Below are 14,655 nucleotides of genomic sequence, written 5' to 3'. Positions count from 1 at the left end.
TCCACTTTGGGACATTGAGTCCAACCTTTAACCACGTCCGGGGGGAAAGGATAACGTGTATCCTTAAGGCGCTTAGAAAAACGCTTATCTGGACAAGCATGGTGATTCTGGATTGCCTCTCTGAAATCAGAGTGGTCTAGAAACATACTCTGTGTCCGCTTGGGAAACCTGAAACGAAATTTCTCCTGCTGAGAAGCTGACTCCTCCGCCGGAGGGGCTGAGGGAGAAATATCCAGCAACTGATGGATGGACGCAATAAGATCATTTACTATGGCGTCCCCGTCTGGAGTATTAAGATTGAGAGCGCTCTCAGGATCAGAATCCTGATCAGCTGTCTCCGCATCATCAACCAAAGATTCCCCCCGCTGAGACCCTAAACAATATGATGTCGAGGGAAATTCTAAGCGAGCCCGCTTAGTCAATCTGGGGCTGGGGTCCAAGTCAGAACCCTCAGACTGGGATGTAGGAGATACCCCGGGAGGACATCGTTGGTCCAACTGAGGGGGGCCCGGGAACAACGATTCAACAGGGTCCCGTTGCTGAGATACCGGCCTGGACTGCAAGGCTTCTAGTATCTTAGCCATAGTCTCAGAGAGTTTAGCAAACTCAGTCCCCGTCACCTGGACAGTGTCAACAGGTGTCTCCCCCTGGGCCCCTCTTAGCATAGGCTCCGGCTGAAGAAGTGGCACAGGGGTCGAACACTGCACACAATGAGGGTCAGTGGAACCTGCCGGTAGTGGGGTCTTACAAGCGGCGCAGGCAGCATAATAAGCCTGTGTTTTGGCACCCCTGCCTTTTGTGGGCGCCATGCTATAGTTTTCCTTGAGTTACACAAAAGGGTATATAGCCAGAATGCACTGTGCTCATACAGTGTAAAGTATATATGATACACAAATAATGTACCAATACACTACAGCACCATGGGGCTAGCACCAACAGGTGCTGCTTACCAGCCGCCTAAAGCGGTTGTGAGGCCACCAGAGACCGTGTCTGGGTCTCCCAGGACTTGTCCCTCTTCTGCAGCGTCGGTGGAGCTGACAGGAATGGCTGCGGCGTCCTGACGAGATGAGGGAGCTGTGGGCGTGGCCGAGAAAGAGCGCGAACTGGTGCTCACACCGTGCACAGTGAGGGGGGTGGAGTATGTAAATCATACTCCAGCCCTCAGAGCTGCTCGCTCCGTGCAGCGTCCCGCCCTTCCCCCTGCCTGTCAGGGCTGAGGGCGGGAGAAAAGTAAACTAGGCCGCAAGGAAGCCGGGGACTCTAGTAATAAACGCGGCCGCCGTAAAAGCGCGGCCGGCGTGAAAGTCCCCGGCGAACTACAAGTCCCAGCCGCGCCGCAGTGTCCCATGGCAGCGGCGGTTAGTGCGGTAGCCCTTACATATAAACACACTCAGCGACGCTGAGTGTGTAATGGCACATATAGACCCGGTCAGCGCCGCGGTCCCCGGTGCACTGGCACACCCAGCAAAGCTGAGGTGATGCCGTGCGCGGTCCCCACAGGGATACAGAGTACCTCCAAGATGCAGGGCCATGTCCCTGAACGATACTCGGCTCCTATCCATCAGGCTCCACAGGAGTTGTGGATGGAGCACGGTCTCAGTGCCTGGAGACCGGTAAGATCCCACTTCACCCAGAGCCCAGAGGGGGATGGGGAAGGAAAGCAGCATGTGGGCTCCAGCCTCCGTACCCGCAATGGATACCTCAACCTTAACAACACCGCCGACAAGAGTGGGGTGAGAAGGGAGCATGCTGGGGGCCCTATATGGGCCCACTTTTCTTCCATCCGACATAGTCAGCAGCTGCTGCTGACCAATCTGTGGAGCTGTGCTGTGCGTGTCTGACCTCCTTCGCACAAAGCAAAAACTGAGCAGCCCGTGGGAGCACGGGGGGTGTATAGGCAGAAGGGGAGGGGCCTAACACTTTTAAGTGTAGTACTTTGTGCGGCCTCCGGAGGCATAGCCTATACACCCAATTGTCTGGGTCTCCCAATAGAGCGAAAAAGAAATATGGGGGACCATGCACCGGTTTTTAAAATGATTTATTAATACACAATTCTAAATACCGACATGTGATCCACTCTTAGCCAAGGTAAATCAGACAGCTGAGGGCCTGCCGCCCACAGTTGTGTGTTTTACCTTGGCTAGTTATGAAAAATAGGGGGGGGGGAATCACGTAAAAAAAAATTTTTTATCTTGTTCCCAGCACAATTGAGGCATCTTCCCCATACTGAAAGCTTGTTGCTTGGATGCTGAATAATGCTTATTGAAAGTCTGCAGCACAGCCAAACCGCATCCGAGCTTGAACATAGACTTCCTTGAGAAGCCGGCGTTCGAGTCTCTGACACTAGCTGTCCAATACGAACCCCGAACTCTACCGTTAGGATTAGGGATGAACGAACCCGAACAAAATAAAAGAACATTATACAAATGGTGCTGATGTTAAGCAGACATGAGGTAAGTGTTATTCATTATCTCTTTTGCGTGGTGTGACTAAAAGGGATAATCAACATCTGAATATTGCTAATTTCTACAAATTGTCAAATTTCAGATCTATTTTTAATTATATATATATATATATATATATATATATATATATATATATATATATATATATATATATATATATATATATATATATATATATATATATATATATATATATATATATATATATCTATATATATAATTGCCTTATTCTGTCTGTCTGTCTATCTGTCTGTCTGTCTGTCTGTCTGTCATGCTCCAAAATTGTGTCCTTACGGTGACACAAAGCTGATTGGCCGCTGGGCTCGCCATGGCCCCGCCCCCCGCACGGATTGGCCGCTCGCCTCGGCTCCTCCCCCGCACGGATTGGCCGCTCGCCTCGCCTCGGGTCCGCCCCCCCCGCACGGATTGGTTGCCACTCAGACTCACACTCAGACTCACACTCAGACTCACACTCAGACTCACACGCACACTCACACGCACACTCACACGCACACTCACACGCACACTCACACTCACACTCACACGCACACTTTCACACGCACACTTTCACACGCACACTTTCACACGCACACTTTCACACGCACACTTTCACACGCACACTTTCACACGCACACTTTCACACTCACATCAGATCGCATCCACGTCCTGCAGCGGCGGAACACACACACCTCACACACACATCAGAACCCATCCACGTCCTGCAGCGGCGGAACACACACACCTCACACACACATAAGAACAGACACACATACACACACACATCAGATCACACTCACTCTCACACACACCTCACACACACATCAGTTCGCATCCACATACTCACAACATCCCGTGATATCGCTTGCTTCTCGGCGGCGATACTGTGCTGTGAGCTTCCAGGACCTGCTGGAGGATCACATGGCCGGAAGCATGTGGTATCTCCGGATGTTGTGAGTGTGTCAGCGCGTATGTGCGATATCGTCAGTGTGCGTGTGTATGCGATCGGATGTGTGTGAGTGTGTGTGAGTGTATGCGATCGGATGTGTGTGTGTGAGTGTATGCGATCGGATCTGTGAGTGTCGGCAGAGGAGCACGGCGTGCAGCACAGCTGCTGGGACCGCCCACCGGTGGGCACAGGGAGAAGTGGGGTGTGTGTGTGAGTGTATGCGATCATATGTGTGCGTGTTTACTGTCTGATGTGTGACTGTGGAGCACGATGGGGGGAGCACAGCATGGGGGATGGAGCACGATGGGGAGTGTGCAGCATGGGGGATGGAGCACGATGGGGGGTGCGCAGCATGGGGGATGGAGCACGATGGGGGGTGCGCAGCATGGGGGATGGAGCACGATGGGGGGTGCGCAGCATGGGGGATGGAGCACGATGGGGAGTGCGCAGCATGGGGGATGGAGCACGATGGGGAGTGCGCAGCATGGGGGATGGAGCACGATGGGGAGTGCGCAGCATGGGGGATGGTGCACGATGGGGAGTGCGCAGCATGGGGGATGGTGCACGATGGGGAGTGCGCAGCATGGGGGATGGAGCACGATGGGGTGTGCGCAGCATGGGGGATGGAGCACGATGGGGTGTGCGCAGCATGGGGGATGGAGCACGATGGGGGGTGCGCAGCATGGGGGATGGAGCACGATGGGGAGTGCGCAGCATGGGGGATGGAGCACGATGGGGAGTGCGCAGCATGGGGGATGGAGCACGATGGGGAGTGCGCAGCATGGGGGATGGAGCACGTTTGGGAGTGCGCAGCATGGGGGATGGAGCACGTTTGGGAGTGCGCAGCATGGGGGATGGAGCACGATGGGGAATGCGCAGCATGGGGGATGGAGCACGATGGGGAATGCGCAGCATGGGGGATGGAGCACGATGGGGAATGCGCAGCATGGAGGATGGAGCACAATGGGGAGTGGGGATGGAGCACGATGGGGGGTGCGCAGCATGGGGGATGGAGCACGATGGGGGGTGGACCACGATGGGGGGTGCACACCTCCCACCAAAACACACACACACACTGCCACACACGCACTGCACAACACACCACACACACACTGGGAACCACAAACACCACCCTACACAGACACCCACACACACAGACAACGCAGCAGACACACAACACCCAACACACAAACACCGCGGCACACACAAATATACGCACATACCGCACAACACACACATTGCACAAAACATACCTCCCCCCCCAAAACACACACACACACCCACACAAACCGCGCAACACACACACACAACGATACAGACACACAGCGCTCCACAAATAACGACACAACGCAACACACAAACAACACCGCTCTCACCCCCCGCTACACCCAGACAACACCCAGAACATGTACAGCCCCTACACATACACTTGGTAACTACACACAACAACATCTATATATATATATATATATATAACAAAAATCATACATTAACTACACAATACGTACATTCTAGAATACCCGATGCGTAGAATCGGGCCACCTTCTAGTATATATATATATATATATATATATATATCTACCTAAATTTACAATTATCATAAAATGTGTCACAAAAAAAAAAAAAAACTCTCACAATCACTTGAATATGTTGAAAAATTGCCAAATCAAGTGACACGTCAGATTAGAAAAATTTGGCATGGTCACTAAAGGGTTAATCTACAGGTTAATAGTGTCCTGAAGCTCTCCAGGACCCGCACCGAAAGGAAGTGAACATTATTGCTCCTGGCAGTGTTTGGATGTCAGTCATGGGGGCTGCGCTGGGGCGGTGTAGGTTAATAGCATTTTGTTGTCGTGTTATTTTTTTTCACTTGACAGGTTCCTTTTAAATCCATTAAAGAATAAAATTCTAGGGCTTTTTTTGTTTGTTGGTTGTTCACAGTAACACCTTACAAAATGTTCTATCAGACACCCAGGCTTTGTCCAGGGTTTGTTTTTTTTAGCCTATTGACTCCTATAATAAAGAAAGATCAACAAAGTAAATTTTCAATAGAAATGAAAGTCGTGCATTATAACAATTTCTCCAATCCAGTTAAGAAATACCCTAAAGGTACCGTCACACTAAGCGACGCTCCAGCGATCCCACCAGCAACCTGACAGGAATCGCTGGAGCGTAGCTACACGGGTTGCTGGTGAGCTGTTACACAGGCAGATCTCACCAGCAACCAGTGACCAGCCCCCAGCCAGCAGCGACGGATGGAAGCGATGCTGCGCTTGGTAACTAAGGTAAATAACGGGTAACCAACCCGATATTTACCTTGGTTACCAGCGCACACCACTTAGCGCTGGCTCCCTGCACTCCTAGCCAGAGTACACATCGGGTTAATTGCCCGATATATAGTCTGGCTATGTGTGCAGGGAGCAGGGACCCGGCACTGGCAGCGTGAGAGCGGCGGACGCTGGTAACGAAGGTAAATATCGGGTAACCAAGGAAAGGGCTCTTTGGTTACCCGATATTTACATTAGTTACCAGCGTCCGCAGAAGCCGGCTCCCTGCTCACTGCACATTTAGTTGTTGCTCTGTCGCTGTCACACACAGCGATGTGTGCTTCACAGCGGGAGAGCAACAACTAAAAAAAATGGTCCAGGACATTCGGCAACAACCGGCGACCTCACAGCAGGGGCCAGGTTGTTGCTGGATGTCACACACAACAACATCGCTAGCAACATCGCTGTTACGTCACAAAAGTCGTGCCTCAGCAGCGATGTTGCTAAGCGATGTTGCTTAGTGTGAACGTAACGTTTTTGTCACGTACGTGTTAAAGGGGTGGTTTGCCCCCCCCTGTGTGCCATGTTTGTGGCACATACGTGTTCTCCGTGTGTTAAACGTAATAACACACGGAGAACGGAAAGCCCCGCCTTACCTGCATCATCCGGCACTCTGTGGTGCTGAATGACAGTGTCCGGCCAAAGCCACGCCCCGCTGACGCTGCTTCCGCCCCCAGTGAAGGAGAAGTGTTGTTCAAATTCACTGGGGGACGGATGCAGGGGACAGCCGCAGCAGAGACTGCAGGTATGGTGGAGGTGAGTGTGTTTTTATTATGTTTACATTGACACGTGTCTTTCTCCGGCGCGTGTCACAAGGGCCCACATCCACACTACAACCTTGTGGTACGGGTGCGGGCCGTGTGACACCCGTGCTGCCAGAGCAACACGGACATGTCAGCGTTTTTAAAAAACGGACACACGCAAGTACGGAACGGACACACGTTCTGTTCCTGAATACTTACATGTGTCCAAAACAATAACAATACATAGGACCACGTGGACCCGTGTCTCCGGTATGTGAAAAAAAAGGCACACACGTACTGGAGGCACGTGAGTGTGGCAGAGGCCTAAGGAGTGCAAAGCAGCTTCACCGATCCCATCCTAAATAACCAACAGATCAGATTCCACTTTAATTTGCATGGCAATCCACTGGTGAAAAGCAGAAAGAATATAACAAACTATAAAAAAACAAAAACAAAAACTAAGCTGTACCTATAGGGACAAAAGGTGATTCCTTAGACTTTTTGATCAGCTTCAATGATGTTGAGTCGCTTTCTGCGGGGGTCCATTCTTCTGAAGACATGTTTGTTTTCTATGTAGAAGAAGAAATAAAAAAAAAATAAATATAAAATCGCTTCTCACTCTTGTCATCTGGTTTACCAATAATATATGGTTTAACGCTCTATAATACACATATATAACACTACCTCCTCAATTATTGAGATGATACCATAATACAACTTATCCAATATCCCCAACACCAGTGGATGTCTCCAGGTCATTCAGTGATGGCACTAAAATTCTAATAAAGCACAGCTGCTGCCCCAGGGTAGAAATATCATTGATGCGGTCGCACAGGAACCCAAGAGGTCAGGGGGGCCATTTATACCTCCAAAGCAGGTGGAATTGGAGCTCTTGGGCTGCAAAGGGCCCATATATTGTTCTTTGCACAGGGCACCCATTCTGCCTGTGTCTGTAGTGTGCTGCGCCTCTGTTGGTTCCTCCAGCTGCAGCAATGACGGCCAAAAAATATTTGCTTTTCTGTCACCTGATCAGATAATGACCAGTCCCATAAAATCTGCTGTAAAGCTGTTTGGCTATGTTCACACGTTGCTTTTTTTTTCTGCAGGTAAAACCTGTTCTCTTGGCTAAAGGAGCTGCTAAAAAAAAAAACAAAAAACAAAACACTAACAGATACTCTTTCTGTTGCAGATTATAGGTCAAATTTTTCTATAATACAGGTTTAATAAAGTCATTTTTTTTCCAGCAAAAATGCAACAAAAAATGGTTGTGTTTTTCATTTTCTCATTGCTTTCTATAGAGGGGAAAAAAAAAATAAAAAATAAAAAATCAGCACTTTTTCAATTCAGTCAGGAAAAAAAAGTAATTGTGCGCATCAGATTTCTGAAATCTCAGAGCTTCTGTTGGTACTGTAAGCTTTTAATTTGCATTTAAAAAAAAAGGGAATGTGTGAACAAAGCCTTACTGAGCGTAAACGACTGTAGACCGTTCCTGCTGCACATTATCATATCATAAAAAAGGCCTGGCTGGATTTTCAATTTTTTAGCTATGCTGGGTTAATGGGGTCATTCAGTTTAGAATAAACATTTTCAATTAAATTGTCTTGCATTACACAAATTTTCTTAAATAAGAACTGTGTAATGTTGCGTTTCACCTGCGAAGACTCTACAAGGAAACTGAAGACAAAAGGGCACGTTACACGCTGCGATATCGCTAGCGAGTGTACCCGCCCCCATCGGTTGTGCGTCATGGGCAAATCGCTGCCCGTGGCGCACAACATTGCTTACACCCGTCACACGGACTTACCTTCCCTGCGACGTCGCTGTGACCGGCGAACCGCCTCCTTTCTAAGGGGGCGATTCGTGCGGCGTCACAGTGACGTTACACGGCAGCCGTCCAATAGAAGCGGAGGGGTGGAGATGAGCGGCCGGAACATGCCGCCCACCTCCTTCCTTCCTCATTACATTGTCACACATAGCGATGTGTGCTGCCGCAGGAACACGAACAACCAGCGGCATGCACCACCAACGATATTATGAAAAAGAGCGACGTGTCAACGATCAACGATTTTTGCCGTTTTTGCGATCGTTGATCGTTGCTCCTAGCTGTCACACGCTGCGATGTAGCTAACGACGCCGGATGTGTGTCACACACACTGTGACCCTGACGATATATCGTTAGCGATGTCGCAGCGTGTAAAGCACCCTTTAGGCCAATTGCAGACAGAGTTTTTAGAGGGGGTCAAAAACTACAGGTTTTTACAGTGAAGACCACTTCAACAGACGCTCTTTCTTTAAGGAGTATTTCCTAAAGGTATTTTGAACAGTTTTTTATGTACTTTGGTAAAGTTTTATTTTTTTTTATTTTGAAGGGGGTTTTTTTGCAGCCCTGTAATTGGACTTTTGCCTGGTTCGGCGCAGATTCCATAAGGAGCCGCCTTCAAAGAAGTGAATTGCCCCTTATTTTTTTCCACCAGATGTTTTTCAAAAACTGAATTGGGAAAAATGTTCAATACAATGATAATATGAACTAATAATGGCTTTACAATACAGTAAGTTGGAAGAGTCTTTGACACGTGAAAGTGATTTTTTAAAGCAGTTTGAGTGGAATAGCTCCAAAAAAATGCATATAAAACTTCATGTGCCTGAATCCTTTGTGTCAGTTCAGGTTGGCTGTCCAGCAAAACTAAACGGCCACTTAAAGGGAACTTCTCATCAGATTTTTCATGTGTGAACTAAGGCGGGCTTTGCACGTTGCGACATCGCAAGCCGATGCTGCGATGTCGCACGCGATAGTCCCCGCCCCGGTCGCAGGTACGATATCTTGTGATATCTGGCGTAGCGAAAATTATCGCTACGCCAGCTTCACATGCACTCACCTGCCCTGCGACCGTCGCTATGGCCGGCGACCCGCCTCCTTCCTAAGGGGGCGGGTCGTGCTGCGTCACACGGCAGGCGGCCAATAGCAGCGGAGGGGCGGAGATGAGCAGGATGTAAACATCCCGCCCACCTCCTTCCTTCCGTATAGCCGCCGGTGGCAGGTAAGGAGATGTTCCTCGCTCCTGCGGCTTCATACACAGTGATGTGTGCTGCTGCAGGACGAGGAACAGCATCGTACCTGTCGCGGCAGCGTAATTATGAAAAAGTCGGAGCCTGCAACGATGATACGATAACGACGCTTTTGCGCTCGTTAATCGTATCATCTAAGATTTACACACAACGATGTCGAAAGTGACGCCGGATGTGCGTCACTTTCGATTTGACCACACCAACATCGCACGTGCGATGTTGCAACGTGCAAAGCCGCCCTAAGACTAGCCCCTTCAGCAGGGCCTGTTCTGCATTCTATAAAATTGTACATTATCCCCCAACCCCCCTTGTTTACTCCCCAAAAACATTTTTTATATTGTCCCGTGCTGTATGTAAATCCGGATTGTCCGGTCCGATTTGCGTTGTTGCTTCGGCGTGTACCCCTCCTTTCTACCGCTAATTGCTGTCCTTTTCCTCTGATTGACATGCATGACACCTCCTGGTTCATCCACATAGCCAGGGGAAATCTGGTGCATGTGTATACACATTGCTCGCCCATGTTGCTCTCCCTTACTGTGGACAGAGCCCAAAACATACCGTAAGTGTGCATGCGTGAACCAGTAATGTGCGCGAGCCAGTAATGTGCACGCGCAGGTGTGAGATTCCCCCTGGCTATGTGAATGATGCAGGAGGTGTCATCCACATCACATTGGAGGAAAGGACGGCAATCAGTGGTGGAGAGGAGGGATAGATGCCGCAGCAAAAGACACCCATCAGATCAGACCATCCAGATTTGCATACAGCAATGGAAAATATAAAAAATTAAAAAAAAGGTTTGGGGGTTTATAGGGCAAGTTAGGGGATAATATACACCTTTATGGAATGTAGCACAAGCACTGCACAAGGTTTTAGGGGTACTTTGCACACTACGACATCGCATGCCGATTGCTGCGATGCCGAACGCGATACTCCCCGCCCCCGTCGCAGCCGCGATATCTTGTGATAGCTGCCGTAGCGAACATTATCACTTACCTGCCCTGCGACGTCGATCTGGCCGGCGAACCGCCTCCTTCCTAAGGGGGCGGGTCGTGCGGCGTCACACGGCAGGCGGCCAATAGAAGCAGAGGGGCGGAGATGAGCGGGACATACACATCCCGCCCACCTCCTTCCTTCCGCATTGCAGCCAGGACGCAGGTAAGAGATGTTCCTCGCTCCTGCGGCTTCACACAGAGCGATGTATGCTGCCGCAGGAACGAGGAACAACATCGTAACATCGGTCCTTCCGAAATTATGGAAATGACCGACGCTACACCGATCATACGATTACGACGCTTTTGAGCTCGTTAATCGTATCAAAAACGATTTACACACTCCGATGTCGACAGCGACGCCGGATGTGCGTCACTTTCGATTTGACCCCACCGACATCCCACCTGCGATGTAGTGTGCAAAGTACCCCTTAGTCTTAGTTCACACATGGAAAATCTAGTGACAGGTTCCCTTTAAGCTTTACTGAACACATTTAATAGTCTAGTAACACAGACCGTTGCAAACCATGCTCACTGACCAATCTGTATCAGGTCACAGTGCACATAGGCTGTCATTGTTCACAGAAGTGAGAGTCCTCTGTACTCAGGTCGATGCGGCGCTGAAAATTTATGATCTTTTGAACTGAGCAAGAAATCATTTCACCGCATGAATTAGCGTTTTGCTCGTTCATTGAAAGATCATGAAACGCGTTCCTTTGGTGTAATTGCTGCTTTACTGCCAGGTTTCCTAAAATTATATCCGGTTGCTGGGGGTCCTAGCAGGGGGACACTTTGTTAAAAGCTTATTTTTATAGTATCCTTCTTTCCAGCACGAATTTTTACAAAACACAGAACCCACTTTTCTTTACTAAATGAACCTGCATCCAAAAGCAACAAACAAAAGGGAAAACAAAAGCGAACAGAAGTCCCGCAGCTCTGCCGCCTGGCTGCACATGAGTTACCAACCTCAGGTGTCCTGCGCGGTGAGGAGGAGGTGTGCAGGCCCCATGAGTGGAGCATAGCGCTGGGCACGTTTCACGTAGACAGAGGAATAGAAACTGAGGCTCTCAAGGTTTAGCCAAATATCTGCATAAAGATGAAGACCTACTTGACAAGACAATCGCATTCATAGGATCTCACATTTTTAATCAAAGCCCTGCACCTTACATCAGCAACAGAGGACACGTTCATGTCAGCGTCCTCACCAGCCTGGATGGGAGCCAGGTCCAGATACTTCAGATACTACAGAGACAGAGAGCTGCTATGTGCACTTTGCACCGTGGCATTGATGCCAGGACCCTCTATTGTTAGTTCTGGGGAGGAATCTGAGATGCAGCAAAGGGGGGGGGCGCACACAAACTAATAGGGGTCTGGAATGGAATTTTCCAGCCTTCCTAGGACAAAATCTGCAGGTTGTGCTTAATACATTCCTTATCCCAATCAGTCTAGGATGATATGATCATAAAATGTAAAATAGAGTTTGGTCTGATAGAAAATTACAATTAAATATTTTAATCCGATATTAACAAAACATTAGAACAGCTACAGTGCCTACAAGTAGTATTCAACCCCCTGCAGATTTAGCAGGTTTACACATTCGGAATTAACTTGGCATTGTGACATTTGGACTGTAGATCAGCCTGGAAGTGTGAAATGCACTACAGCATTTCACACTTCCAGGATTTTTTTTAAATTGTGGAAAGTTTATTCAGAGGGTCATTTATTATTCAACCCCTCAAACCACCAGAATTCTGTTTGGTTCCCCTAAAGTATTAAGAAGTATTTCAGGCAGAAAGAACAATGAGCTTCACATGTTTGGATTAATTATCTCTTTTTCCAGCCTTTTCTGACTAACTAAGACCCTCCCCAAACTTGTAAACAGCACTCCTACTTAGTCAACATGGGAAAGACAAAGGAGCATTCCAAGGCCATCAGAGACAAGATCGTGGAGGGTCACAAGGCTGGCAAGGGGTACAAAACCCTTTCCAAGGAGTTGGGCCTACCTACCTGTCTCCACTGTTGGGAGCATCATCCGGAAGTGGAAGGCTTATGGAACTACTGTTAGCCTTCCACGGCCTGGACAGCCTTTCAAAGTTTCCACCCGTGCCGAGGCCAGGCTTGTCCGAAGAGTCAAGGCTAACCCAAGGCCAACAAGGAAGGAGCTCCGGGAAGATCTCATGGCAGTGGGGACATTGGTTTCAGTCAATACCATAAGTAACGTACTCCACCGCAATGGTCTCCGTTCCAGACGAGCCCGTAAGGTACCTTTACTTTCAAAGCGTCATGTCAAGGCTTGTCTACAGTTTGCTCATGATCACTTGGAGGACTCGGAGACAGACTGGTTCAAGGTTCTCTGGTCTGATGAGACCAAGATCGAGATCTTTGGTGCCAACCACACACGTGACGTTTGGAGACTGGATGGCACTGCATACGACCCCAAGAATACCATCCCTACAGTCAAGCATGGTGGTGGCAGCATCATGCTGTGGGGCTGTTTCTCAGCCAAGGGGCCTGGCCATCTGGTCCGCATCCATGGGAAGATGGATAGCACAGCCTACCTAGAGATTTTGGCCACGAACCTCCGCTCCTCCATCAAGGATCTTAAGATGGGTCTTCATTTCATCTTCCAACAAGACAATGACCCAAAGCACACATCCAAGAAAACCAAGGCCTGGTTCAAGAGGGAAAAAATCTAGGTGTTGCAGTGGCCTAGTCAGTCTCCTGACCTTAACCCAATTGAAAACTTGTGGAAGGAGCTCAAGATTAAAGTCCACATGAGACACCCAAAGAACCTAGATAACTTGGAGAAGATCTGCATGGAGGAGTGGGCCAAGATAACTCCAGAGACCTGTGCCGGCCTGATCAGGTCTTATAAAAGACGATTATTAGCTGTAATTGCAAACAAGGGTTATTCCACAAAATATTAAACCTAGGGGTTGAATAATAATTGACCCACACTTTTATGTTGAAAATTTAACTGAGCAACATAACTTGTTGGTTTGTAAGATTTATGCATCTGTTAATAAATCCTGCTCTTGTTTGAAGTTTGCAGGCTCTAACTTATTTGCATCTGATCAAACCTGCTAAATCTGCAGGGGGTTGAATACTACTTGTAGGCACTGTATATCCTTATCTAGTCTTGCTCCGGGCGGGCAGTTAATTATCCACATAGACCACGACTGTTGTGGATGGCTGAACCAACAGGCTGAAATTAATGTTAACATATATATTACATTTTATCACTTAAAGGGGTGGTTCACCCATATTTTTTATTGTCTAGATCGATATTATATTGAGAAAATGTTTCTCTCAAATACCTTATGTTGTCAATAGTGCCTGTGAGAGGCGCTATTGCAGACCGCTGCTCCCCGTCCAGTGACGTACCCGTCCAATGCTGCCACGTCACATCCGTGCGGCCGGCTGCGTTCTGAGCCCATCTTCTCCCTGCTCCCCCCTCCCTCCTCCCTCACAGCACGTCTGTTGCTTGCAGCGTTCTGCGAGGAGGGAGGAGGGAGGGGGGAGCAGGAGATGTGCCGTGCTGTGCTAGGAGGGAGGAGGGAGGAGGAGGGGGGAGCAAATGGGCTGTGACAGCAGTGAAACACCGCTCACAGATCAGAGTCTGGAAGACTGTAGCCGGCCGCACGGGTGTGACGTGGCAGCATTGGACGGGTACGTCACTGGACGGGGAGCAGCGGTCTGCAATAGCGCCTCTCACAGGCACTATTGACAACATAAGGTATTTGAGAGAAACATTGTTTCTCAATATAATATCGATCTAGACAATAAAAAATATGGGTGAACCACCCCTTTAATATTGAGCAGAATTAAAAGGGGTATCCTCATCTCCAAGATCCCATCCCAATATGTAGTAGGTGTTGTAATAATAATAATAATAGAAAATACCTTAGGTATCCATGATTGTGACCACGAGCCACTAACTGACTGACTACGAGTATCCGCATACTCGTAACCATGGATACCTATCGTCCCTGCAATTCCCTGCACATGAGGTAAGAGACAGTGAGTGAGAAGAACTATACTACATTTATAATTGGAGATATTTCCTAATATTATTATTACACCTATTACATACTGGCATAGGATCTTGGAGATGGTAAT

General features: G+C 48.6%; 1 protein-coding gene across 1 annotated transcript in view; it reads right to left on the bottom strand.

Annotated features, from left to right (window-relative positions):
- HIGD1C (HIG1 hypoxia inducible domain family member 1C) overlaps positions 1–14,655 on the bottom strand; it is a 50,482-nt gene that overhangs the window by 30,412 nt on the left and 5,415 nt on the right. The window contains exon 2 of the mRNA XM_075337115.1: positions 6,951–7,050. Coding sequence (XP_075193230.1) covers positions 6,951–7,041 — 91 coding nt within the window. The 5' untranslated portion in view covers positions 7,042–7,050. The remainder of the gene's footprint in view (positions 1–6,950; positions 7,051–14,655) is intronic.

Source organism: Anomaloglossus baeobatrachus, chromosome 2, assembly GCF_048569485.1.
Source record: "Anomaloglossus baeobatrachus isolate aAnoBae1 chromosome 2, aAnoBae1.hap1, whole genome shotgun sequence".
Lineage (NCBI taxonomy): Eukaryota > Metazoa > Chordata > Amphibia > Anura > Aromobatidae > Anomaloglossus > Anomaloglossus baeobatrachus.
This window is presented reverse-complemented; position numbering and strand designations above follow the sequence as displayed.